This window comes from Salmo salar, chromosome 25 (genome assembly GCF_965601325.2).
Source record: "Salmo salar chromosome 25, fSalSal1, whole genome shotgun sequence".
Classification (NCBI taxonomy): domain Eukaryota; kingdom Metazoa; phylum Chordata; class Actinopteri; order Salmoniformes; family Salmonidae; genus Salmo; species Salmo salar.
Genome location: NC_138315.1, coordinates 12,173,740 through 12,199,757, shown reverse-complemented (window position 1 = coordinate 12,199,757; position 26,018 = coordinate 12,173,740). Strand labels below are relative to the sequence as shown.

General features: G+C 44.4%; 1 protein-coding gene across 3 annotated transcripts in view; it reads left to right on the top strand.

Moving 5' to 3' along the window:
* The window catches only part of LOC106586158 (kalirin), a 259,188-nt gene that overhangs the window by 142,753 nt on the left and 90,417 nt on the right, over positions 1 to 26,018 (top strand). For all 3 annotated transcript variants that reach the window (XM_014173062.3, XM_014173061.3, XM_014173066.3), the window contains exons 10-15: positions 7,177 to 7,299; positions 12,836 to 13,027; positions 19,270 to 19,439; positions 22,327 to 22,501; positions 23,137 to 23,332; positions 24,758 to 24,924. In XM_014173062.3, the coding sequence (XP_014028537.1) occupies positions 7,177 to 7,299; positions 12,836 to 13,027; positions 19,270 to 19,439; positions 22,327 to 22,501; positions 23,137 to 23,332; positions 24,758 to 24,924 (1,023 nt within the window). The remainder of the gene's footprint in view (positions 1 to 7,176; positions 7,300 to 12,835; positions 13,028 to 19,269; positions 19,440 to 22,326; positions 22,502 to 23,136; positions 23,333 to 24,757; positions 24,925 to 26,018) is intronic.

Here is a 26,018-nt window from a genome sequence, read left to right as displayed (position 1 = left end):
CGGTCAGGAAACGTATGGCTTCGTTCCCAGAACCAATGGGAAACCAAACATTTACTTTTCCACAAATTCCAAGGAACCAAATGTGCTAGCTGGGTATAGAGCACAGGTCAAAAGTAGTGTACTTTAAAGGGAATAGGCTGCCATTCAGGATGCAAGGGCTTCCAAACTGCAAGGGGCTTGTCAGGAGGAAGCAGTGTTGGAGGATATGTGGAGGAAGTTCAGCGCTATCCAAGGTCATCTACTATATATCCGTAGCCAGACTTAAGAGGAGTTGGAGAAACCTGGGGCTGTCTCTATACTCTCCTCCCTCCACATTTGGGTTAATCTAATGACATTCCTCTCATTTATCTTAAGGTAAAGCATACAATGCAATGGATAACGACTGCAAGGGATAGCACTAAAATAAAATAAACTGTTACCTTAGGCATCAGCAGAACTGTGCTTCATGTATGAAGCATATTTCTTTGTGGATTTGTGAATGTCAGCAATGCTCCAACCCACTGTGCTATTCACATGGTATTTTACTGCTTCCAAGGGCCCATACATTATCTGGTCAAAAGTAGTGCACTATATAGGCAATATATATAGTAGTGTGCCTTTTGGACACACTACATTTTTTCTTTTCATTGGCCATCATAAAGCCAGAAACCGAGGACTGTGGTAACATTTTATTTGGATAGTCCATCTACAGACTATCTATTGACTATTAGTAACATTTCAACTAACTATCTACTAACCCTAAAATTAACCCTAGCCCTAACCTTAACCTGTACCCGGCTCCACGAGGGGGCTAAAGGGGGCTTAGTTCAAACTTTAGCCCCCTCAGTTTAAGTTTTATGTTCCTACAGTTGAAGTTGGAAGTTTACTTACACCTTAGCCAAATACATTTAAACTCAGTTTTTCACAATTCCTGACATTTAATCAGAGTAAAAATTCCCTGTCTTAGGTCAGTTAGGATCACCACTTTATTTTAAGAATGTGAAATGTCAGAATAATAGTAGAGAGAATGATTTATTTCAGCTTTTATTTCCCATTCCCAGTGGGTCAGCAGTTTACATACACTCAATAAGTATTTGGTAGCATTGCCTTTAAATTGTTTAACTTGGGTCAAACTTTTCGGGTAGCCTTCCACAAGCTTCCCACAATAAGTTGGGTGAATTTTGGCCCATTCCTCCTGACAGAGCTGGTGTAACTGAGTCAGGTTTGTAGGCCCCTTGCTCACACACGCTTTTTCAGTTCCGCCCACAAATTGTCTATAGGATTGAGGTCAGGGCTTTGTGATGGCCACTCCAAAACCTTGACTTTGTTGTCCTTTTTCCACAACTTTGGAAGTATGCTTGGGGTCATTGTCCATTTGGAAGATTCATTTGTGGCCAAGCTTTAACTTCCTGACTGATGTCTTGAGATGTTGCTTCAAAATATCAACATCATTTCCCATCCTCATGATCCCATCTATTTTGTGAAGTGCACCAGTCCCTCCTGCAGGAAAGCACCCCCACAACATGATGCTGCCAACCCCGTGCTTCACGGTTGGGATGGTGTTCTTCGGCTTGCAAGCCTCCCCCTTTTTCCTCCAAACATAACGTTGGTCATTATGGCCATCAGACCAGAGGGCATTTCTCCAAAAAGTACAATCTTTGTTCCCATGTGCAGTTGTAAACCGTAGTCTGGATTTTTATGGCGGTTTTGGAGCAGTGGCTTCTTCCTTGCTGAGCGGCCTTTCAGGTTATGTCGATACAGGACTCGTCTTACTGTGGCTGTAGATAATTTTATACCTGTTTCCTCCAGCATCTTCACAAGGTCCTTTGCTGTTGTTCTGGGATTGATTTGCACTTTTCGCACCAAAATACGTTAATCTCTAGGAGACAGAACGCAGCTCGTTCCTGAGCGGTATGACTGCTGTGTGGTCCCATGGTGTTTATACTTGCGTACTATTGTTTGTACAGATGAACGTGGTACCTTCAGGCGTTTGGAAATTGCTCCCAAGGATGAACCAGACTTGTGGAGGTCTACAATGTTTTTTCTGATGTCTTGACAGATTTCTTTTGATTTTCCCATGATGTCAAGCAAAGAGGCACTGAGTTTGAAGGTAGGCTTTGAAATACATCCACAGGTACACCTCCAATTGACTCAAATGATGTCAATTAGCCTATCAGAAGCTTCTAAAGCCATGACAATTTTCCAAGCTGTTTAAAGGCACAGTCCAACTTAGTGTATGTAAACTTCTGACCCACTGGAATTGTGATACAGTGAATTATAAGTGAAATAATCTGTCTGTAAACAATTGTTGGAAAAATGACTTGTGTCATGCACGAAGTAGATGTCCTGGCTGACTTGCCAAAACTATAGTTTGTTAACAAGAAATTTGTTGAGTGGTTGAAAAAAGAGTTTTAATTACTCCAACCTAAGTGTATGTAAGCTTCTGACTAAAAATATCAAAAAAGTTCAAATGATTGAGCGACAGGTTGGTGGCAAAAAAAAATCTGTATCCCTTCTGCGCTGCGTCAGCACAATGGACAAAGCGTATTGCGGTGTGTGTAGGGAGGCTATGGAAAGCCACTCAGCGGACAGGTGCAGTATGACTCCTTTGGCTCATCTCTCTGGTAGGCTAAGTGAATGTGATACGCCTCCACCTGTAATATTTTGATTTCTAAGCGTGGAGTCAAGTGAACCAGTTTGGGACAGGTGAGGACTCCGTGTTGGAGACTGAGCTGTCTCCATCCTGCTCATCTGCTGTTCCTATGGGGTGTGCTCTGCAGGAGTGTCTGCTCTACTGTATGGGCAGGTAGGGGCGTGGATCAGAAAACTAGTCAGTATCTGGTGTGAACACCATTTGCCTCTCCTTTGCATAGAGTTGATCAGGTTGTTGATTTTGGCCTGTGGAATGTTGTCCCACTCCTCTTCAATGGCTGTGTGAATTTGCTGGATATTGGCGGGAACTGAAACACGTTGCCGTACACGGCGATCCAGAGCATCCCAAACATGCTCAATTGGTGACATGTCTGGTGAGTATGCAGGCCAAGAAAGAACTGGGAGATTTTCAGACTACAGGAATTGTGTACAGATCCTTGCAACATGGGGCTGTGCTTTATCATGCTGAAACATGGGGTGATGGCGGCAGATGAATAGCACGACAATGGGCCTCAGGATCTCGCCACGGTAACTCTGCTCAATCAAATTGCCATCAATAAAATGCAATTGTGTTTGTGGTCCAAAGGTGATCATTTGCCCACTGAAGTCGGTTACGACGCTGAACTGCAGTCAGGTCAAGGCCCTGGTGAGGACGACAAGCAAGCAGATGAGCTTCCCTGAGACAGTTTCTGACAGTTTTTGCAGAGATTCTACGGTTGTGCAAACCACCAGTTTCATCAGCGGTGGTCATTCCTACAGTCAGCACGCCAATTGCATGCTCCCTCAAGACTTGAGACTGTGGCATTGTGTTGTATGACAAAACTGCCTTTTTTGTCCCCAGCACAAGGTGCACCTGTGTAAAGATCATGCTGTTTAATCAGCTTCTTGATATGCCACACCTGTCAGGTGGATGGATTATCTTGGCAAAGGAGAAATGCTTATTAACATGGATGTAAACAAATTTGTGCACAAAATTTGAGCGCAATAAGCTTTTTGTGTATGTGGAACATTTCTGGGATCTTTTATTTCAGCTCATGAAACCAACACTTTACATGTTGCGTTTATATTTACCATTCTCCAAGTGGAAACGTTGTTTTGGACAGCTCACGAACTGCACAACACTTGCAGTAAATAACTTTTGGTTTGTTGAATTGCATTTACCAGTTTGCTGTACATTTCTTCGTTGTAGTTGTTCGGAGAGTATTTGTCCGGTTTCTCCACTATGTTTAATGTTGCGCTCTTTAGCGCGCATAGATATACCTGGCCTACGCGCCAAGAAGAAGTGTGGTCAAATGAATTTAAATGCCTGTTTGGGTATGTTCTAGTTAGTTTACTTTTGGGTAACTCAAGGGGAGGCTGTATCTGAGCCTGAATGACCCCACCTGTGCTTTATTGGTTAAGACAGGTTTTTCCTGATGAGAGGCTTTTTCTTTTGAATGCTGACATTTTGAAGTCAGACCTTTTGTAAATATATAGATTTGTAAATATCACCGTCATCTTTGAAACGCCAGCGCTGTGTAGATAAATCCAGCACTAATTTGCACCGCTACCTGCCTGCCTCATGCTGAGTCTTTGTCCTAACGATTGCTAGAAGGACCCTATTTTATGCTGATAGAAGCACAGAGGAGTTGGGCTACAGATTTTGCGCCAACCTGTCATAATCTTCGTCGTCTGAAGAGGAGAAATCATCGGACCAATATGCAGCGGGTATATTGCTCATCTTCGATTTATTGAAGGTAAACATACTTAAACAAAATAACGACGATAACAGCCCAGTAAGGTGCACAGACTAAACCGGAAACAACCACCCACAAACACAAGTGAAAACAAACACACTTAAATATGGCCTCCAATTAGAGAAAACGACAACCAGCTTCCTCTAATTGGAGGTCATTGAAAAAAAACACAACATAGAAATAGAAAACTAGAAAAACCACATAGAAATAGAAAACATAAACCAAAACCCCGAAATACACTAAACAAACACCCCCTGCCACGCCCTGACCAAACTACAATAACAAATAACCCCTTATACTAGTCAGGACATGACACAACCTGTCACTTCAAAAGCACTCAATGGTCTCAGATTCTCTGCATTCGAACGTTAGGTTCATTGTGGTATAGTGTGATATAAGCAGAATTCAATATAATTCCAATGCAAAACCCCACCCCAAAATATTTGCCCCCCTTGCCTATTTCAACTGCCCTTTATTCACTTTACCCTGGTGCCCGGTGTGCCTTAACCCTAACCCTTATTCTAAACCTGACCTTAACCTTAGCAAGCAGTTACTTATTAGCAGATGGACTATCCGGGCTATCCAAATAGTGTGACCAGGACTGCTTTCACTTATACACTGTCAAAATAATAAAACTGTGAAAATAAAAGCACTTTTGGCATCCTCCTCCGTACATTTTTCAAATGCCTCCTTAGGGGCTTGGATCATATGTAAATGCCCGTAATATTTAACAGATTTAGACCAAGATTACATTAAGCACCACAATGTTCACACAAGTGCTCCTCTTTCCCATGGGCCTCCAGTTTTGCTTGCCGTTTTTCATGCTTCCTCTGTTTTCTTTGATGGTTTTGTCCAGGCCGTCCTTGTTTTAATGCGCCCCTATTCTGACGTATCATGTACTCTACTTTTCCAGGAAACATCTCTGAGTTGTCAGTAATCTGGAGGTTACTGCAGCATCACAAACACAGGCTGTGTGCTAAATGACACCCTATTCCATATATACTGTAGCGCACTACTTTTATCAGAGCCCTCATTTTGGAGCTGAACCCACATTAAATGGAATCCAATATTTCCAGCCCACTTCCTGAACATCATGGCTAGAATAACATTTTGGTGTCGATTAACTGCTGAGACATCACTAGACTGATAGCTTGCATCTAAAATGGCACCCTATTTCCTACATAGTGCACTACTTTTGACTAGAGCCCTGTGGGCCCTCGTCTTAAGTAGTGCACTATGTCTAGGGAAAAGGGTGTCATTTGGGATGCAGACATAGAATCCAGAAGTGGCACTCCTGTCCGAGGCATGGCATCCTCAGTCAGCTAATATCATCCCCAGCAAATATCTCTTCTATTCTCAGCCCTTCCCGTGTTTGTGCGAGCCAGCCAGCCAGGTAGTTTTAGACTCCTGCTTGTTCCTGTGGATGCAGCAACTCTAATCAGTCAGGGCGAAACAAGAGTTGTCTGCTCACCCACTGACATGTTTATTAAACATTCCTGTACACACACGCAAGCCAAGGACCCCTCCCATCTCCTACTATATACACACACACACACACACACACACACACACACACACACACACACACACACACACACACACACACACACACACACACGCACAGCAGACGACACACACTCACACTCACTACACACACTAACATGCAAGGCAAGCAAACACGATCAGGACAGGGAGGCTACACTTGAGGACAACAAGATAATTGAAGTGAGGCAGGACAGGCAAGCTTTGGTTTTCCATTCCTTGAAGTGACCGTAGAGAGAGTTATTAGGAAGAGAACAAAAGATGGACCAGGGTTCAAATACTATTTGAATACGAGCCTGCCTAGAGTGCCAGATTGGTGGGGTTTACAGTTTTGGGAGTATTCTATTGGTTCCATCTCGCCAGGCAAGCACAGAGAAAGTATTTGAAAATATTTCAAATAGTGTTTGAACTGATGTTTGCCAGGGAATGGTGAAAATCACTGCCACAGGGTGCTGTCCTGCTCTGTTTCAGCCAGACGCTGTTCACAAATCCACACAGATGATCTCATCTTATGACCTCTCGTCTATTCATTAACATTTAGTACTGTCAATTCTGCCGTACTGGCTATTCCGCCAACAATGTATAGTCACGCAATGGGACTCTAGAGTGGAGTTATGCAAAGTTCACTGCACTTTTTGGCTACCTTTCACACTGCACATTTGGCTACTTTCTCTTTGAATGCTGTCGAGATTAAATCATGTATTCACAGTCTAAGTGAAAGCCTAGCAAAAAGAGAGAAGGAAGCTAGACAATATTTCCGAGGCTCACTACCTCGTCTTTCCTGCAAGGAATTCACAAAACCTCCTCTTCTTTCTCCTTGAAGATGGACTGCTGTCCTGATATAGGGTGACAAAGTGACAGTGGTGACAGATTCCTGGGCCAGGGCTGAAAACTGGTGAACGTGCATTTGTCTGGCTCCTTAGGATGCAGGGGGAGGGCATTAATATGGGGTGAACACTGGTGAACGTGCATTTGTCTGGCTCCTTAGGATGCAGGGGGGGGGGGGCAGTAATATGGGGTGAACACTGGTGAACGTGCATTTGTCTGGCTCCTTAGGATGCAGGGGGGAGGGCAGTAACAGGGGCTGAAAACTGGTGAACGTGCATTTGTCTGGCTCCTTAGGATGCAGGGGGGGGGCAGTAACATAGGCTGAAAACTGGTGAACGTGCATTTGTCTGGCTCCTTAGGCTGCAGGGGGGAGGGCAGTAACAGAGGCTGAACAGAACACTGGTTAACATGAGTGTCTTTCTCTGTGTCACTTGTGCAGGTGATGGACTGGATAGAGAACCATGGAGAGGCCTTCCTTAGCAAACACACGGGCGTGGGCAAGTCCCTCCACCGCGCCAGGGCACTGCAGAAACGCCACGACGATTTTGAGGAGGTGGCACAGGTGAGAGTTCAACTACTTGTGCCAATGAGAATATGTTTGCGGCCTTGCTAATAGTGTGTCATTGGTCATGCCCTGAATCATGTGAATCTCCTCCCCACATTGCTGAGGTGGAGTATCTGATCAAGGATCAGCTTCCCCACCTCCAAACCTAACCTTAACCATTAGTGGGGAAAATGTTTAACTGACCCCAGATCAGAGTTCAGGGGAAACTTCCTCAGGCATTGTGGATGGCATTTTGAAGTTGAATTGCCTCATCCATGCTACAATATCGACAAAGGCTGCATTTTCTGCAGCATTATACTACATTTGAACTGCAGCATTGTACTAGATTGGAACTCTGTAGGCTGTTATGCTATTCTGTCTAATGTCAAAGTGTTGAGGTGTCAGTGAAAGGGCAGACCACTGAACACTGTTCCAAGAGAAGACATGGTCAATGAACTGAACACTGACACATTGTTACAACCAAATTACTTATGGTTCTATTGTCCTTTTACAGCTTCCTATTAATGTTGTTCTAGTGTTCAAATGCAATTCACAGATGGCAGATTTGTATTGTTTTGAAGCAAGTTCGGCTATTATTCAGTGAGGATGTCAATTAAAGCTAGAATCCTTTGTTGCTAAATCCATTTTTGGACTTCTAAAGGAATCATATACTGTATACCCATTGATTATTGAAGAATATAACTTATACATGTCTCGTGCTCTTAGTTTAACTGCCTTGTCCCGTCAGAACCCAAAATATACTTTTGTTTTACACCAATGTTTGTAAACAACCTAAATGTAAACAATCACGGTATAGCCTAAAAACATGGTTAAAACTGTACATTTGATATCATGGATGGTCATTCTTTGCATCCATAGCTCTGTCTATGAATTTGAGAGTGTTTTCATTTCTCCAGCCCCATCCCTTAGCTTTTAGAGAAACACTTTTTTATTGTTTCAATGAAGGATTCTAGCTTTAAACTCAAAATATCGGAATGTTACGATTTTTCGTGGTTAGTTTTGATTGACAAGTGACAGAAAATGAGTATGCAATGAGAAATACATTCAGGCGTTTAAGAGACTCACAGAAATGGAATCCAAACCTAGTCATTTTAGCTTTAGTATGTTTTTTATGGGCTTGGCATGCAGGTTTGGTTTTTGCAGCCCATTGTAGCTGCAGTCCATATGAGAAAAGAGGCCAGAAGACTTAGACCAAGCAAGAACAAGCTGGAACCAGTCCACTGTGGAAATACACTTTCTAATTTCATCACACAGACAAACTGCACAAAGTAAGATGTTCTGCTTTAATAGGCTATATGACTATAGGTCACAAGTAGTACACAAGTAGATAGTGTCTGCGTCCCACCTGGCAACCTATTCCCTAGTGCAGTACTTTTGACTAGGGACCATAGGGCTCTGGTCAAAAGTAGCGCACTATGTTGGGAATAGGGTGCCATTTGGGACGCAGAGGAGTATCTCATATCATCCAGCTACCCAGCAACATGGGACATGTAAAGGTAGGGATGTCCAGTAAATACAATCATTTCCAGTCACATTTCTTCCACTTTGCTAACCTCCTGAGTGTAATGGTAGCGGCATGAGCCGTGACTAGTGATAACACCAGCGTTAAGGGGATGTGGTTTTAATGCTAAATGGATGTGTAATCCTGGATTTACAACAATGTTTTAGCCCCTCCTGATGATGGACTGGCTTGATTTGGGCGACCGCTCTTTCGAGACGGACAATGTGTCTGTCTTCAGGGCAAGCAGAAGTCTGCCGGCATGTCCCAAAATGGCATGCTATTCCCTATATAGCGCACTACGTTTTCACCAGGGCCCATAGGGCTTTGGTCAAAAGTGGTGCGCTAGAGAATAGGGTGGCGTTTAGGACAGTCTGAAAGGCCTGAACATTATTTACCCTATTTTCAAACCGTGCACTTCTCTCTGGGGGAAAAGTGTACGAGATGAGGATGTTTAATTCACCCCTACTCCTGAAGGATGGATCAAATGGCTTAATGAATCAAATAAAGCACTTCATATTGGAATATTTGAAATTTGAGCTCCTTAAGATATGTACATATGGCACCATCATCTCCCCAAGACACCTCATCAAAGGAGATTGAAACCAAAGTCAAACCAACATTTTTTATTGGTGGGGGATCAGACATGGCTAGACGCATACGCCCACGTAAGTTCACACGCAAACAAATGCACGAACTCAAAGCCTTTCATTGATCCTCATCATAATAACTCATCCAGCAGTTTAGAGTGAATAAATCATCAAAAGAAAAGGATGTTAAAAAAACTCCTAATGACACCACGTTGAAATGACATCAGTTAATTATTCAGAGAGGTTGTGCTCGGATTCAATCTGCCATTGTAGATGGACCTCCTCCCCCGCAAATAGCCCGAATGGCACAAACAGTGTAGCTCTAATGACTGGCCTCAGATCTATTCTGCCTACAAAACATGCAATGGGGGATTTGTTTAGGCTGAGCACTTCTTAATGGGAAGAGCGAGAAAGAGGCACAAAGCTTTTGTTTCTGGCATCTGGTTATCAAGCCCAGAAAAGTCCTGCGCGTGGAACAGATTGAATAAAAGCGATACAGGGGGAATCTGGCAGAGTGTTAAAAAAGACTAGGGAAGAAGAGAGACGACTCCACCTCAGCCCAGCCATATCTGCGAAGGGAAAGCCTGAATGGCGTTATTGATTGCACCTCTCTGGAGGGATAAGATAATACGGAGGACAAGGGAGGAGTTTTCCTGAACCGATGAAAGCTATGTGCTGCCTGGGCTGGGCCTACTGCTGCTGCGTGGAATACACCCAACACCCCACTCTGGGTTCTTGTCCCACATGCCACCCTATCCCCCTACATAGTGCCCTAGGAATACGGCGCCATTTGGGACGCAGGCTATGTCTAACAGTGTGGGAGGAGTGGTTGAGTGATAGGGAATTGAAATGGAGAAGGTTTTTAATTGTGATATAATTCATAGCTGTTCTGGATTTTGCGTGTAATTTTGAAAATGTAGATGTGTGGGTTTTAATACAGCCTTTACTATACATCACTAGATAAGTACATAAGAGCCCTCTGTAATCCTGCTTACTGTATCCATGTGCTTTGAGTTGACCCTCCATTGTACCCCCCTATAATAAGCCGGTCCTCTCTCTTCACTATGAATAAATGTGATTTGGGCCAGAGCTACTGCCAATGTGACACAGGGAAGGGATCAGTGTGTGTACAACTGTTATAGGTATCCTAGGAGCGAGGAAGTGGTATTCTGATCTACAATACTCACATCAACCTGACAGTACAGGCAAATAAATCCACCTCCACAGCATGCCCTAAGTAAGACAGAGAAACCTATTTTTAATCTTCGTTTTACAGTCAATCAAAGCATGGATTTCAAATGTTAAATGTCAGCAGTCTGTTTTAAACCTTGTCCAATTTATTTGAGAAAAAAAGATGGATTAAGATATTTTGAAGGGGTAAAACAAATTATTACCACTTCAGAATTATTTGATTAACGAAGAAAGTATTAAGTGTCGTAACGACTCGGTAGGCGTGGCTGGCAGGTGGTTGGTAGGAAGGCATCGAGGAGGAACAATGACAGAAGTCCAACGCTTCTGGGGCACAGCCTAAACCAGGCTAGGCTGGCATATTTAGTCAAAATAAAATGTTCACAAAGCTGGTTCTCAAACATTAACGGAAAACAAAACACTCTCCCACTCTCCTTAAAACCTCTTAAGGATCAGGCCCTTTTTTTCAATTTCCACCCCTAAAATGACATACCCAAATCTAACTGCCTGTAGCTCAGGACCTGAAGCAAGGATATGCATATTCTTGATACCGTTTGAAAAGAAACACTTTGAAGTTTGTGGAAATGTGAAATGAATGTAGGAGAATATAACACATTCGATCTGGTAAAAGATAATACAAAGAAAAAACCAAACGTTTTTTTTGTACCATCATCTTTGAAATGCAAGAGAAAGGCCATAATGTATTATTCCAGCCCAGGCGCAATTTTGATTTTGGCCACTAGATGGTAGCAGTGTACGTGCAAAGTTTAGGCTGATCCAATGAACCATTGCATTTCTGTTCAAAATGTTGTACCAAGACTGCCCAAATGTGCCAAATTGGTTTATTAATGACTTTTCAAGTTCATAACTGTGCACTCTCCTCAAACAATAGCATAGTATTATTTCACTGTAATAGCTACTGTAAATTGGACAGTGCAGTTAGATTAACAAGAATTTAAGATTTCTGCCAATATCAGATATGTCTATGTCCTGGGAAATTTTCATGTTACTTACAACCTCATGCTAATCGCATTAACCTACGTTAGCTCAACAGTCCCGAGGTGGGGACACCGATCTTGTAGCGGTTTTAACTGAACCTAGAGTTAGCCTTAACTTTAAAGAAAACTAGCGGGGCTGCTACCAGCTTCACTTGTAGTCCGTTCACTTCTTCCTGTAGAGACCACAATGACCAGGGCTTCAAACAAATGTCTATAGAGCTCAGCCTCCAGCGTCCAGCCAGGAGCTCCCCTGTGCTGAACTAAAGCAGGCCTTTGAATTTCTCCAGACTGCGTTGCAGCCTAATGAGGCCGAGTGGCCTCAGGTGTGGGCCGAGCCCTGCAGTCTAGCTTTCTGCAGCCTACAATGCTGGTTGTGGGGCGTGGCTGACACTCCAAACAGTGGCTTTCCCCGCCCACATCACCAGGGCACCACACTTTGGATAATGGAAGATTGGAACCCCCACCATACGTAATGTAAATGAGCCTTGTTTGGACTTCAGTGCCAGACAGACACAGAAGGTAAGGAGACAGATAGGATTTGAATTACATGACTGTGATTATGATGAGGCCCACAGTGTTAAATCTTCTCCAGGATGCGTGTCACTAGGTAAGGGTCCGACCTTAGCGTGTTGAATCGCTAAAAGTATCCCCATATGGCATCTTTATTCCTAAATGGCCCAGAATGGATCCCACATGGCAACCTACTGCCTGTCTAGTGCACTACCTTTGACCAGAGCCATATGCACCCAGTGAATGTGCCACAACCTTACGGGAGGTGACCAGTTCCCGAGCCTTTGGGATATCCATCCTAGTCAGATCACCACGCTGCTACTTGTTACACGCTACATGCTAGCCAGGCATTAATCCATCCTGCCCTGATGGCCGGTGCTCTACTGACTTAGTCCCCACTGTCGTGTTGATCCAGAGACAACACTTGCCAAGCTGTGGGATTACTACGTAGGGATAGCCAGGGATTTACCCTGCCACTCTGCACAGTTTTGGGGCAATTTAGTAGTGCAGGCATCCATCGGAGAGAGAGGTCTTGCCTGTCTATGGTGATGAAGGAGAGAGAGACAGGAATGCAGTAGTCAGTCAAAGCATGCAGAGAGAGAGTGCAGACAGACACAATTTCAATGAACTTAGAGACACCAGAGTTGCAGCGGTAAGATTCGGTAGAGTACACCTTGCAGACCCAGTTCTCTACCTACTTGTGTTGCGGTCATCTAACTGAGCTGCCCTTTGTCTCCTCTGGGTACCAGAACACCTACACCAACGCAGACAAGCTCCTGGAGGCGGCCGAGCAGCTGGCCCAGACTGGGGAATGTGACCCGGAGGAGATCTACAAAGCAGCGCGACACCTGGAGGTCAGGATCCAAGACTTTGTCCGGCGGGTGGAGCAGAGGAAACTGCTGCTGGACATGTCTGTCTCCTTCCACACCCACACCAAGGAGGTAAGACCTTTGAACCCTGACCTGCATGATCACGTTCTATGTCTGGAACGTTCTGGGGTTCAGTGACCCATTTTTTTTATGTTTGGGAGTGGATGTGGTAGGATGCAGTGGCTGTGTCGGTTTCCTTCCGCACCCACACTGAAGATGTAACAGCCCTGACCTGCATGATGGTTCACGCTCCCTGTCCTTGACAGCAGTAACTTGGCGCAGGGTTGAGACTTGGGGCGGCTTGGTTTATGCGGCCTCAAGATGCCCGTCTGCGAGTGTCGCTGATCACTGCAGACAGACAGGGCATTCATACCAGCCATTCACAGAGGATCGCACCCAGATTACTAAAGTATGCAGGGAGTCTTCTCTCTAGTTAGCGCAGCCTGATCCATGCCAGATGTAAGAGACCAGCCTGGGCACCCTATTCCCTATATAGTGCACTACAATAGCCCACATCCTTGGTCAAAAGGTTGCTAATAGGGATGGACATTCTGTCTGTGTGAGGGCTACTTCACAGACCTACCACCGTCTAATCTTAAACTCTTTAAAATCATAGTGTCCAACTGTTATTTTTTTTACTTTTAACCTGATTTTGTGATGTTCACAAGTTAACAGTTCTCTCTCTCTCTCTCAATTCAATTCAAGGGGCTTTATTGGCATGGGAAATATATGTTAACATTGCCAAAGCAAGTGAAGTAGATAATATACAAAAGTGAAATAAAGAATGGAAATGAACAGTAAACATTACACTCACAGAAGTTCCAAAAGTATAAAGACATTACAAATGTCATATTATGTATATATACAGTGCTGTAACGATGTGCAAATGGTTAAAGTACAAAAGGGAACATAAATAAACACAAGTATGGGTTGTATTTACAATGGTGTTTGTTCTTCACTGGTTGCCCTTTTCTTGTGGCAACTGGTCACAAATCTTGCTGCTGTGATGGCACACTGTGGTATTTCACCCAGTAGATATGGGAGTTTATCAAAATCTGGTTTGTTTTCGAATTCTTTGTGGATCTGTGTAATCTGAGGGAAATATTTGTCTCTAATATGGTCATACATTTGGCAGGAGGTTAGGAAGTGCAGCTCAGTTTCCACCTCATTTTGTGGGCAGTGTGCACGTAGCCTGTCTTCTCTTGAGAGCCAGGTCTGCCTACGGTGGCCTTTCTCAATAGCAAGGCTATGCTCACTGAGTCTGTACATAGTCAAAGCTTTCCTTAAGTTTGGGTCAGTCACAGTGCTCAGGTATTCTTCCACTGTGTACTCTCTGTTTAGGGCCAAATAGCATTCTAGTTTGCTCAGCTTTTTTGTTAATTCTTTCCAATATGTCAAGTAATTATCTTTTTGTTTTCTCATGATTTGGTTGGGTCTAATTCTCTCTCTCTCTCTCTCTCTCTCTCTCTCTCTCTCTCTCTCTCTCTCTCTCTCTCTCTCTTTCTCTCTCTCTATTACTGAACAAGGGGTGGATGTGGTAGATGACCCTAGACAGCTTGCTGTTCTCCCCTCTTCCCCTAGCAGCTCTTCAGCGTGTAGTGTACTACTTTCGACCCGAACCCTACTGGCCCTGGTCAGAATTAGTGCACTATAAACCCTATGGGCCCTGGTCAAAAGTAGTGCTCTATAAAGTAATACGGTACCATTGTCTATCCCCTTAATGCGGCACATCCTTGAGCACCGGGACAGTGGGAAGACGTAAAAGGCCTGTGTAAGCTGGGCTGGGTGACCACTGCTTGTTGAGGTCTTCTGAGTCATTATCCTGCACTGCGGAGTACCACGATTCACCTGTGGAACTCTGGAGCAGGGTGGAGGAAATTTGTTTGGCTCAGCTCTCCTAATGGAGCCATCATTCATGAGCTACACACACACACACACACACCTACACGCACACCTACACACACATACACACACATCAATCGTGAGCTTGTCCCAGTGATCTATGAGAAGCAGTGGGAGTGTGGGTTTTAGGAGTCACAGCTGTTCCTCACAGCGCAGAGCAGAGAGTGACTAGGGAGAGTGATTGTGTGAAGTATCTTAGCGGAATCTCAGACTGAGAAAAGGAAAATGGCAATGATTTGAAAATCGCACATTTTATGGGGCGTATACAGTATTTACGGCTGATATTAAACTGTTTGCTACCATTTTTAAGTCTCCACCTTGTACTATTTCCAACAGCCCACTCTGCAGTCTTTTCCAAAGCCGATTAATGTTATTCACTGTGTTCTGAGTGTAGGAGCAGCTTACCTTCTGACTGGCTTGCTGCTGTCTACATGATGCAGTGTGGTAGATTGCTTATGGATGACGGGCTGTATCTTAGATGGCACCCTATCCCCTATATAATGCACTACACTCTTACAAAAAGGGTTCCAAAAAGGTTCTTCGACTGTCCCCGTTAGGAGAACCCTTTTTGGTTCCAGGTAGAACCATTTTTGGTTCCAGGTAGAGCCCTTTTGAGTTCCGTGTAGAACCCTCTGTGGAAAGGGTTCAACGTGGAACACAAATAGATTCTACCTTGAACCAAAAAGGGTTCTTCAAAGGCTTCTCCTATGTGAACAGCCGAAGAACCCCTTTAGGTCCTAGGATAGCACCATATATTTTCTAAGAGTGTACTTTTGACCAGGCTTAGGGGTGACCCTATAAGGGTATAGGCCCTGGTCAAAAGTAGTGCACTATGTAGGGAATAGGGTGCCATTTGAGACGTAGACCAGACCAGGAAATGTTGTTGGACTCTGTTAGAACCGAAACTCAGTCTTTCTTTAGTACTTTACAGTTTGTGCTTTTAAGGGGCTCTGAGAGCTTGGCCCGAAGACGCGAACAAACCTGTGCTAAGACTGGCCTGAGATAAGACTCCTAGGGTCCGATTGTTATCCTGAAAGCCAATGCCACATCCATTATTCATTTAGAGACCAATAGCATCCCAATAGCATTCCATCCCCCTTTTTCCTACGAAGTGCACTACCTTTGACCTGAGCCCAATGGGTGACTATGTGCCCTGGTCAAAAGTAGTACACTACATAGCGAATAGGGTGTCATTTGGGACGCTCAGTTCATAGGGCTGGTCAGTAGTAGTAGTCTACGGAGATGGCATTGCTTTTTAAAAGCCTAATGACACAAAATAGCCAGTTTACTGAGGGCACACTCACTGCATCAGATGCATCACTAATGCCACCAAATCCCTATCAACACCGGCTCAACGGACAATTACTGACAACTTTCAACTTACTGTTACTCGCTTGATGTGGTGTTCACTGCCAAGGGGAAGTTTTGTTGTTTGTATTTTCTCAGCTCAAGTAAAAGAAAACGATGCGCTCCGCTGAGCATTTTTGATTTACGAAGGGGCAATCACTCCACCGTAATGTATGAATCTTTTTCATTTCCCTCATCTGCTTTCTCCTCGGCTGCCTCCGCCTTCTGCTCGCGCTTATGGTTTTATCTTTATATCGATTGACATTTAATATACTTTCTAACAGAAAGCAGCAATTAGCTAAAAGAAATAAGGTTTTGGGCTGCTGTGCTGTGTGAGCTGAAAGAGACCCATTTGCATTCTGGACAGTGGTCTACACGGAGACATGGCCCGCGTCCCAAATGGTACCCTATTTCCCTTTATAGCGCACTACTTTTGACCAGTTTCCGTACCATGGGCTCTGGTCAAAAGAAGTGCACTTCGTAGGGATAGGGTGCCATTTGGGACTCTCCCACGAGTGCTCGGTCAGACTGCGCCCTCAAACAGACGAGGGAAGCAATCGGAGCCATGATTTAGCAGTCACACAGAGGGACTGTTGGAAAGCCTCTGTCTGTGTGCCACATGTTCACTCAGGGCAATATTACGAGATATGGTTGGGACAAGGCTTTTCCCAAATGGCACCCTACTTTTGACCAGAGCCCATAGGGGTCCAAACGGCTCATTCATGTGTTCGTTTAGGCTGCTTGATGTTGGCACTCTCTGTCCGTGTCCCAAATGGCAACCTATTCCCCATGGGCCCCGGTCAAAATGATTTCAGTGCACTATATAGGGAATATGTGCTATTTAGGATGGAAGCTAAATGAATTAGGAGGATACTTAACTATGGACTCCACATGAAACATAGAATATTGATATGCTCTCAGAGAATGCTCTAAGTGTCTTCTGACTGGCGCGTTTACATTAAGCGCCCCCCAAATTCATTCCAATGCAGGCGTTTTAGTTTTGATCAAATAGAGTGTAAATGTATGAACTATAGTAATTGAATAATTCATAATTTAATAATTTTGGTCAAATATAGTGTAAATGTAGGCGCCATAGTAATTTAATATAGGATTACAAACCCAGGATTACAGCTATTATGCACAATCTATTTCACCCTAATCCCATGTCTTAATTCAGGTTCATGGTGAAATCTGTGTGTAAGTGTGACGTGTGTGTTTGTACAGTATATTCTATTACAGTATTACAAACCTGGGATTACAAATAGTATTGCACAACCTATTTCACCCTAATCCCATGTCTAATCCTATTTCAGGTTCATGGTGAAATCTGTAAATGTGTGGTAGCTGTGTCGTGCCGGTCATGCCCAGTGCAGCGCAACAACAGCCAGGATCCTTCAGCTAAAGCAGGAGTCACACAGAGAAGCATGTTTAATTCTGAGCTCAGATCAGTCATGGGGAGCTGTTACCATGGGAACCACTAAGATGGCAACGCCACTCTCTGCTTTATTCATTTTTTATTTTTTTTACTCTTCAAAAAACACAGAGAATTCCCTCCGTATGTGTGTGTAGTCACAATCATGAGTGAAGTGAGCCAGTGTACAGGTTCGAGTGGAAATGATGACAGCGGGTGTGTCCCAAATGGCACTCTATTCCCTACATAGCGTGCTACCTTTGACCAGAGCCCTATAGGAATGTGGATTGGGCCCCGGTCAGAATTAGTGCACTATAAAGGGAATAGGGTGCCATTTGGGAGGGAGATGATGACGTTAGTATCCTGAGGTGTGTTTTTTTTGTTTTTTTTTGTGCGCCATTCTTTAATAATGTGGTTCCTGGAATTCAACGTGTCTGTTATGAGTTGTGTCATGCGAGATCTTGCCGTTGTACTTATCTTGTTCAATGATTAGGCTACGCTTGTTCTGTCGACCTCATTGGAGTGTTGCAAACAACACCTGAGCGTCCACTTGTAGTGCTCTCGTTGTGGTGCTCACCATCTTGACTCATTTCCATCTTCCAATTATTGTCTGTGGAGGAACACTTAGCGAGCAGTAAATCCATGCATCGTTTTATGGCTTGGTGCATTCGGGGTAAAGTGCCGTTATTGTCACGGATAAAATAATGAAAGTCTTCATACCAGATAAACTGTTATGAGAGTAACTCATTTCACAGGCTCGCCAGCCCGCCCGCCCGCGCACACACACACACACTGCACCCTGAGAGAGTGAGAAGGGCATAGCAGCGTTACTTTTACCGTAATGTCCTATGAATATGCTTTGAGGGCCAGCAGGCCTAGCAGGCCAAATCTATGTCCAGCAAGTTCATTTTTATGTAAATAGGAAAAACCTCAACGGTGCATCTCAGTAAAGCTTGAACCAACTACGAACGGTGAGGAAGTCTGCGTCTCAAATGACGACCTATTCCCTATATGGGCCCTGGTAAAAAGTAGTTGACTTTATATAAGGAATAGGCAATAGGGTGCCGTTTGGGACACAGTCTTGCCAAGCTAGCGTGTGCTGACACTGAAATGATGATGAAGCGGGTGCTGAACTTTGCGATTCGTTTCCCCCTCAACACAACCAAACGTCTCCTGCCAATTTACTCGGATTATGCTTCAGGTGTTGTGTGTAATTGTATATTCAAGCTCCTGTTCCCTCATTGAAATATTAAAGTGCCGTTAAATCTTTTTTTTTTTTTTTGTGAAAAATAAAAGAAAGCGGTGTAGTTTGAGAAATGGGCGTCTGTTTTCGGTGCGTTTTGTGAGCAGTTCTCTAATTGTGGAGATGGAAATGAAAGTGGATTTCTTTCTTCCCCCGCTGTCAAACAAATGAGTCTAAAGTGAGATACAGTATATGCTGAGTACTTGTCCTGCGTATGTATTATACATATGAAGCAAAACCGAAAGGTTATTGTCTATTTTACTAAGTCAATGCATTGCTGTTGCTGCTATTGCTGCTTAAAGTTTCACCCATTGTGTCCATTACAGTCTGACCCTCAAGGTGTGAGTTATGTTGTTTTCTGTTGTAACGTCTCTCTCTCTCTCTCTCTCTCTCTCTCTCTCTCCCCTCCAGCTGTGGACGTGGATGGAGGATCTCCAGAAGGAGCTGTTGGAGGAGGTGTGTTCAGACTCGGTGGAGTCAGTCCAGGAGCTCATCAAGCAGTTCCAGCAGCAGCAGACGGCCACCCTGGAGGCTACGCTCAACGTCATCAAGGAGGGAGAGGACCTCATCCAGCAGCTCAGGTCAGTGTTTTATGTGCTACATTTAGGGTGAAGTTGCCCCTATATGGTGTTCTGGGGTCAGTTTTACATTTCCCCCACTAATGGATAAGGTTAGGAATGGGGGAAGCTGATCCTAGATCTGAACCTAGGGGAAACTTCACCCCGGAGTGTGCTACAGAGGCCTCCACCAGGGGACAGTGGGGAGAACTACGGGCTGATCTAGGATCAGTTTTGTCTATTAGATCATTATGAATTAAATTACACGGACGGGGGGACTTGATCCTAGATCAGCACTCCTACTCTAAGACGATTTGTACTGTACACTCTTAGAAAAAAGGGTTCCAAACGGGTAATTTGGCTGTCCCCATAGGGAACCCTTTTTGGTTCCAGGTAGAACTATTTTCGGGCCATGTAGAACCCTCTGGGGAAAAGGTTCTAAATGGAACTCAAAGGGGTTCTACCTGGAGCCAAAATAGGTTCTTCAAATGGTTCTCCTATAGGGACAGTAGAACCCTTTTAGGTGTACTCACTGCAGTCAACAAAACGCACTCACTTGTTTTATGGGCCACGGACCCTTTTGTGGGAGAGAGTGTCAAGTGTCCGAGACCATATATAGACTGCTGCACTATAAGGCTGTGTCCCATCCTATAGGGTGCCATTTGGGACGCACGACAAGTCTAATACTACATTGTGATAGGTGTTGTATTGCTAATCCACTCCAGGGGCAGGTGTGTTAACCTTTTACTGCAGTGGGCTAAATCAGGGTCACACAGACTGTTTCTTGGTAGTCTTAAACAAATGTAATTTAAAACAAAAGTATAAAACAATAAGACACCTGTACCATGTCAGATATAGGGCACATTTTTTCGGCTGGTGTTAAGTTTGCAATTTCTTCATGTAAAAACTGGCGCACAGGCATTTACCAGCCCTAACAACCAGGTTACCTGTCACGTCCTGACCAGTATAGAGTATTTTTGGTTATTGTAGTTTGGTCAGGACGTGGCAGAGGGTAGTTGATGTATGTATTATGGGGTTTGTCACTGGTCTATGTCTGTGTTTCTATGTCTAAGTTGATTGGGGTTGGACTCTCAATTGAAGGCAGGTGTGTTGAGTTGCCTTTGATTGGGAGTCCTATATAGTAGGGTGTGTTTGTCTTTGTTTTTTGTGGGTAGTTGTTTGAGAGCACTGCTTTTTGTTGAGCCTGCTTTCACTGTTTCATGTCGCTAGTTTGTTTATTGTTTTCTTCCGTGGTGTTCGCATTATTTTATAAATAAATATGTTGAGCACGAAACCCGCTGCGCCTTGGTCCCATTCTCTCTACGACGACAAGTGTGACATTACCTGTCTTATATCAGCTCGTTTGCGCTCAGATGGTCGGGGTGGAAATATTTGAGGTGTATCCTTAAAAACCTGATCCAAAGTGCTAATTTCAGACAGCGCTGGTCGGGATATTTAAGACCTACCAAAAGATGGTTTTAGCTGTAACGCAGTTGGTTATGGCATGCATTTTGACAACGGAAATGCAGCCTATCCAGCCGTGCCGATCACTGTCCATATGCGCATGGTACAAGAGTAGCCCAATGTGCTTTTGGTGCCTGTATACTTTGTATTTACAAACATTAAAAAACAATTGTTTTTTCCCATTTAGTTTTATTTAATTAAAAACCAAGCATATCCTCCCCTCTCAATTAAGGCAGTTTTTTTGTCTGCCCGATGCAATCGCAAAGTAGTCAAGACTGTGGATAAAGGGTTTGGCTCTTGAGACCGTGTGGAAATACATCTTAATCACCAAAGCTTTATTAAAAGATCAAGTTTAAGAGGAGTAAGACAGTGAGCTGACATTCCATTATATATCTATGTATAGTAGGCAGGCCTACATTATTTTAGCCGTGCAGGTACTGTTCTGGACAGGCGTAAAACCCCCTCCATGATGTAGGCTACGTGTCCATGCCCATCATGAAACCAGAGATGGATAACTCGGTGTATACCGGTGAACCTCATATTTAGAAGTTACTGTATCTGTCATCCTGTAAAAATTGATTGTTTTCATATGTTCAAACCCCGAGCCCTCCCCAACTATAACGAAGGCTGGTTCAACAGAAATGTGTCTTTTTTTTAATCCTGGCAATTTTATTATATCGTTACATTTAAACATGTATTTATTTTTGTTGTTGTTGTTGTCGTTGTTAATTTTATTACAACCAAACGTATTAGAATGATTCCCCTTTCCTGGTTTTATGGTGACAATGTCTGTACGCACGCTTGCAGTAAAACTTCTGGAGATGTGTGAATGTGATCTGATCTGTAAAATGGTTGCAATTATGTTCATAAAACAGGTCTATTTGGGAGCAGTAAAACGCTGTGTGGACATTCTCCCTTTCTATCCATATTGGATCTTTGTCCAGCTACTGTGAAAAGTTTGGATGTGCGTAAAACCCTCCATGCCAGCGTTGTTTTAATATTATACGCCCACTGGGAGAAATGATGGTGCCCGTAAGTGTGACATAGCCTATTTAAAACAAGTTGTTTTAAATTTTATTCAAATTATTTGTTCTCTTTTTAGGCCTTATCATTAATTTAATTAGGCTATTCCATAGAGCTGCCTCGTTTATTACATATTTTACATCCTCTCTTATTGAACACTAACACCATGACAAGAACACCCCCGTTGTGTCTATTTTGCTATTCTCTACGGGGCACTACTAGAGTCCTAGCGGCCCTGGTCAAAGAGTGCGCAATAAAGGGATAACGTTAATAGGTTGCCATTTGAGCCTTGGTCTTATTACTCCCTGTCTCACAGCTCAGGTTTCTCTCTCTCTCTCTCTCTCTCTCTCTCTCTCTCTCTCTCTCTCTCTCTCTCTCTCTCTCTCTCTCTCTCTCTCTCTCTCTCTCTCTCTCTGGGCTCCAGGGACGCTGCAATGTCCACCAACAAGATGCCCCACAACAGCTCCATCGCCCACATCGAGAGTGTCCTGCAGCACCTGGACGAGGCCCAGGGCCAGATGGAGGAGCTGTTCCACGAGAGGAAGATCAAGCTGGACATCTTCCTGCAGCTACGCATCTTTGAGCAGTACACCATCGAGGTGTGAGCGGGACGACGGCGGCTGGGGGAGGGGGGAGAGGGGGCTCAGGTGGCCGGTCGATGGGAGTGGGGGGGGGGGGGGGGGGGGGGGGGGGGGGGAAGCTACTGTGTACTGTGCCCATCTGCTGGCCACACAGTAATCTAATGATCGTAGTGTATGGCTTGGAGAGACCTAATGTCAGTTGACTTTGATAGATAACTGCATGCAGTGCTGCTCTCCTACTATCTCCTAGACCTGAGACGTGCTGTGAATTACCATTGGGTTTGTATTATATGCAACGGTGTCATTATGAACTATAATATGGGGAGAGCTATATACTGTTCTTATAGATGTACAGTATGCCTAAGGGAAGAGATTTGGTTATGTTATTGTTTCACAATATCATCTGAGCTGCACATAATGACTTAATGACAAGACTCTCAGTGTATCAAGCATCTCAGAGTAGGGATGCTGATCTAGGATCAGTTTTGCCTTTTAGATCACAATGAATAAGACTACATGGACAGAGGGGCCCTGATCCCGGATCAGCACTCGTACTCTGAGATGCTTGATACATGCGGCCCCAGGTGTGCCATCCAGGTGTAACACTAACAACATTGTTAACCTCTGACCTTTGCCCTCTGCTCTCCCTGCAGGTGACGGCGGAGCTGGATGCGTGGAACGAGGACCTGCTGCGCCAGGTGAACGACTTCAACTCGGAGGACCTGACCCTGGCCGAGCAGCGGCTGCAGCGCCACACGGAGCGCAAGCTGGCCATGAACAACATGACCTTCGAGGTGATGCAGCAGGGACAGGACCTGCACCAGTACATCATGGAGGTCCAGGCCTCAGGTAAACACTGACAGCCACTCATATTGCGCAGTGATAGGGGGAAACACTGAACTGTATCTCTTTTGCTCCCTAATGACACTCTTGTCACTGGATGTTTCTATGCTCCGTGATATAAAGATTGTGTAACTCACATGGTGTGTAGTTCTGCCATGAGAGTCTACAGGTACAGTATGTAACAGGGCTAGGTGTAGAATGGGTTAAAAGAGAGGGACAGGAGAGTAAATGGGTAGGTTTGCTGCCCTGCCAACTCAGAGAGAGCAGCGGTCCACCCACCGTACCACCTGACTTGGGCTCATGTGGAAGGATCTGATAGTAGTGAGGGATGGAGGGAGGGTGGTAGAAGTTCAGAGGGGTAGTAGAAGTCTTATCTGAACATCTGTGGAGTTCACCATCTGGAGAGAGGGAGAGGAGTCAGGAATTAGGTTTGAAAAGCAAGGCTTACCTTCCCCCTCAGCACAATCCTCTTACCTGCTTCACTGCACTGCATGGGGTTTAATACTAGGCCTGGGCTGCATCCCAAATGGCACTCTGGGAAAAGCACTCAATCTGGGCCACCCTCGTGTGCCCTTCATGGACTGTGTGGTCTGTGACATCCCCCTCTGTCCTGACCAATGGAGACTTAAGCCCTTCAAAGGTGTGGGCTGGACTCTCGACAATATTTCTCCCTGGAAGATGGAGTTAAAATGTGACCAAGTGTAGGGTCACATCTTAACCTGTACAGTATAGACATTTGTATTGATGTTTTTTGGAGTGGTACTCCTCCTCACTATGTTTGTGTCCTAAATGGCGCCCTATTCCTTTTGAAGTGCACTACTTTTGACCAGGGCGCCTAGTGTGCCATTTGGAACGCACAACACTGTTTTCTTTTCTCATCAGATACACTTGATAACCCTGTGGTTTTGGGTAGTCACAGGAATTATTTAATTAGACATTGAAGTGAGGTGTTGTCTTTTCAGGTCGGGTGATTTAATTCATTGAGAAAGAACAAGGCGGATAGAAATTAGCTGGCGTTCATTGGAGAAGGACTAGTGCACTAGCTCCACCTAGTGGTACAGTTTATATCACCTTATGAGGTCTCCTATTGCACGGCGAAACCCTCAACTGTATGGGAGCTTTCCAAATGGCACCCCGTTCCCTATATAGTGTACAACTTTTGACCTGGGCCAGTAGGGCTCTCAACAATAATGCTAACCATCTCATTGGATTTAAAGATCAGTGAAAAAAAGACGAAAAGATTGCAAATCCAATCAGTTTTCCACGTTAATTCAACACCCTCACATTTCATTATCAATAACACGGGAATGACACTGTTTCAACCAGTTTGTCTGAACACAAGACAAAGGCATAGCTTCATTTATGGTTGGTAACTACTTGTGGCTGTATGATGTCATGCCGTAATGACCGTGGTCCTGTGTGGTGTTCTAGGCATTGAGTTGACTGGGGAGAAAGAGGTGGATCTGGCCACTCAGGTCCAGGAGCTGCTGGAGTTCCTCCATGAGAAGCAGCATGAGCTGGACGTCAGCGCTGACCAGACCCAGAAGAGACTGCAGGAGTGTCTGCAGCTCCGCCACCTGCAGTCTGAGGTCAAACAGGTGGGTGTACACCCATGCTTATATTTTAGAAGGGGTAACGAGGGAGAACTGGGCTGGTGAGAGTCCAGGGCTGTCTCTAACACGCACACACTCGCGCAAACACACACACACACACATGCAAACCCGCATGTGCAAATATACACACACGTCCACCCAGCAGAATACACCCTACGTCAAACAGTCAGTGTGAGTGCATGGCTGCCAGCAGAGGTTCAATATTTGATCAATGACCGGCTTGTATTAGCTTCTTGGTGAAGACAGCTGTTCACTCCTCTCAAACGTTTTTGCCTACTGATCTGCCTGTATGGCCTAGAGTCAAATGTGAAGTCAATGTATGCCAGTGCCATTGAAAAACACTCAACTCGATTATTGAATCATTTCTCAGACAGGCTAGTAATGTATTGTCTGTGTCAATCTGAGCGTGCCTCTCAAACGGTACCCTATTCCCTATATAGTGCACTACTTTTGACTAGAGCCCTATGGACTATGTAGGGAGTAGAGTGCCGTTTGGGACGCACCCTGAGAGAGCAAGCTCTCTGGGGAAATTTCAATGTGAATGACAGTTTGACAGAGAGCACATTAAGCTGTGTGCCTTCCTCACTGTACAAGAAATATACAAACTGTGGAAATACAGAGGAATAAAATCTGCTGGATCGCTCTCTGACTGAAGTCTGACGGACCGTCCACGTAGCAAATCGCCTCTTAATGTCAAATGAAATATAACAATGAATGATTAAGCCTCAATATCAATGCAAGTGGATATGTATTGGATAAATGCTGCAGTTTCTGTAAATAATGGATGATATTTGTCGCAGTGCTAGTGACACACATAATGTACGCCACATGTCGATGGTCAGTAGTTACCGCTCTTGCTGTTATTGACCGTTTTTCAAGTCTCAGGGCTCCTAGGAAAAGAGATGTCGATCTCAATCGTACTTCCCTGGTGAAAATGTACCTCATATACTTTATAAAGGAGAAATAAATGAAACAGTGTGCACTGTTAAATCAGTGAACCGACTCGGTGGCCTTGTGGTTAGAGTGTCCGCCATGAGATTGGAAGGTTGGGAGTTCGATCACCTGGCCGAATCATAGCG